This window comes from Nerophis lumbriciformis, linkage group LG30 (genome assembly GCF_033978685.3).
Source record: "Nerophis lumbriciformis linkage group LG30, RoL_Nlum_v2.1, whole genome shotgun sequence".
In the NCBI taxonomy this organism is placed as follows: Eukaryota; Metazoa; Chordata; class Actinopteri; order Syngnathiformes; family Syngnathidae; genus Nerophis; species Nerophis lumbriciformis.
In genome coordinates this window covers 23,852,587-23,854,231 of record NC_084577.2, presented here as the reverse complement: position 1 = coordinate 23,854,231, position 1,645 = coordinate 23,852,587, and the positions used below count along the sequence as shown (strand labels likewise).

General features: G+C 46.2%; 1 protein-coding gene across 1 annotated transcript in view; it reads right to left on the bottom strand.

The window, feature by feature from the left end:
* Positions 1-293: 293 nt before the first annotated feature.
* The window catches only part of cpda (carboxypeptidase D, a), an 83,276-nt gene continuing 81,924 nt past the window's right edge, over positions 294-1,645 (bottom strand). The window contains exon 21 of the mRNA XM_061925828.1: positions 294-669. Within this exon, the coding sequence (XP_061781812.1) occupies positions 443-669 (227 nt within the window). The 3' untranslated portion in view covers positions 294-442. The remainder of the gene's footprint in view (positions 670-1,645) is intronic.

The window sequence follows — 1,645 nt, the reverse complement described above, 5'->3', positions numbered from 1 at the left end:
AAAAAAAAAGTCGCCAAGATCCTGCACTTCCTGCGGAGCACGTGTAAGGAGCTCGCCCTTTGGAGTCTCTCCCTTGATGGAAACACGCACGCAGAATGTGCAAGATGATTCTTTTGGATCCATCCAGATCTTCTTCTTTTCGCTACGTCGCAGTTTTCGAGACGCCAAGGCACGGGATTGGATGCGCTCGCCAGAGGCTTTTATTGTGGAGGGGAAACAAAAAAACATTCCTGTAGCATTCTCAGGGATTCGGGGGAACTTGCTGAGGCGGGACGAAGGAGCGATGCACGTTTTTTTAGGTAACAAAGGAAGGCATCGGCAGGATTTCGTGACTGGTGAGGTAACTGAGATTTACTGGCTGTGAACGCATCGCTGAAAAAAAACTGTCTTCCTCTGAAAGAGTAAGTTCGCCGGTATTGCTTGGTCTTTCCGCGACAAAAGCTCAGATTTTGTTGGCGTACAGCGTCTCCTCGTCGCTCTCGCTCTCGTCCTGGAACTCGTGCGCCAGGAGGGACTTCTTGGAGCCCATGGACGTGAGCCGGATCTCGTCGTCGTAGTCGTCCCGGTGCTGCCGCAGGCGGTGGAAGCCGTCCTTCTGCCGGTTGGACTTGGCGGCGCACACGCACCAGATGATGCACGCCGTCACCACCAGCGCCGTCATGGAGGCGGCTGCGGGGGAAGATGGACGTGAATGAGAGAGACCCCGTTACTGTCGACTCCTTCCACCAAGTAACGCCTCAGAAAACACTTTGTACCACCATAATGACTAACATTCATACAGTAGCGTAGTAGGCCTAAGTATTCATTAAAAACAAGGCAGTGTATTTCATATTTTTGGCCACTGTAACATAGAATATAGGACAATAAATATTAAAACACTACTTTAACCAAATGACTCCTTGGCGCCACAGTTTGAGTTTGGACTTGCAGTGTTTTTGCTTAAAAAAACACCAACAATTGGCTTAGTTTTATATGCATACAAAACATAAACAAAACATTTTTGGAAGTTAAAATTAGGGATGTCCGATAATATGGTACTGACAATATTATCGGCCGATAAATGCTTTAAAATGTAATATCGGAAATTGTCGGTATCGGTTTCAAAAAGTAAAATGTATGACTTTTTAAAACGCCGCTGTGCACACGGACGTAGGGAGAAGTACAGAGCGCCAAAAACCTTAAAGGCACTGCCTTTGCGTGCCGGCCCAGTCACATAATATCTACGGCTTTTCTCACACACAAGTGAATGCAAACATACTTGGTCAACAGCCATACAGGTCACACTGAGGGTGGCCGTATAAACAACTTGAACACTGTTACAAATATGCGCCACACTGTGAACCCACACCAAACAAGAATGACAAACACATTTCAGGAGAACATCCGCACCGTAACACAACACAAAATACAACAGAACAAATACCCAGCAGCACTAACTCTTCCGGGACGCTACAATATACACCCCCCGCTACCCCCTACCCCACCTCAACCTCCTCATGATCTCTCAGGGAGAGCATGTCCCAAATTCCAAGCTGCTGTTTTGAGGCATGTTTAAAAAAAAATAATGCACTTTGTGACTTCAATAATAAATATGGCAGTGCCATGTTGGCATTTTTTTCCCCCATAATTTGAGTTGATTTATTTT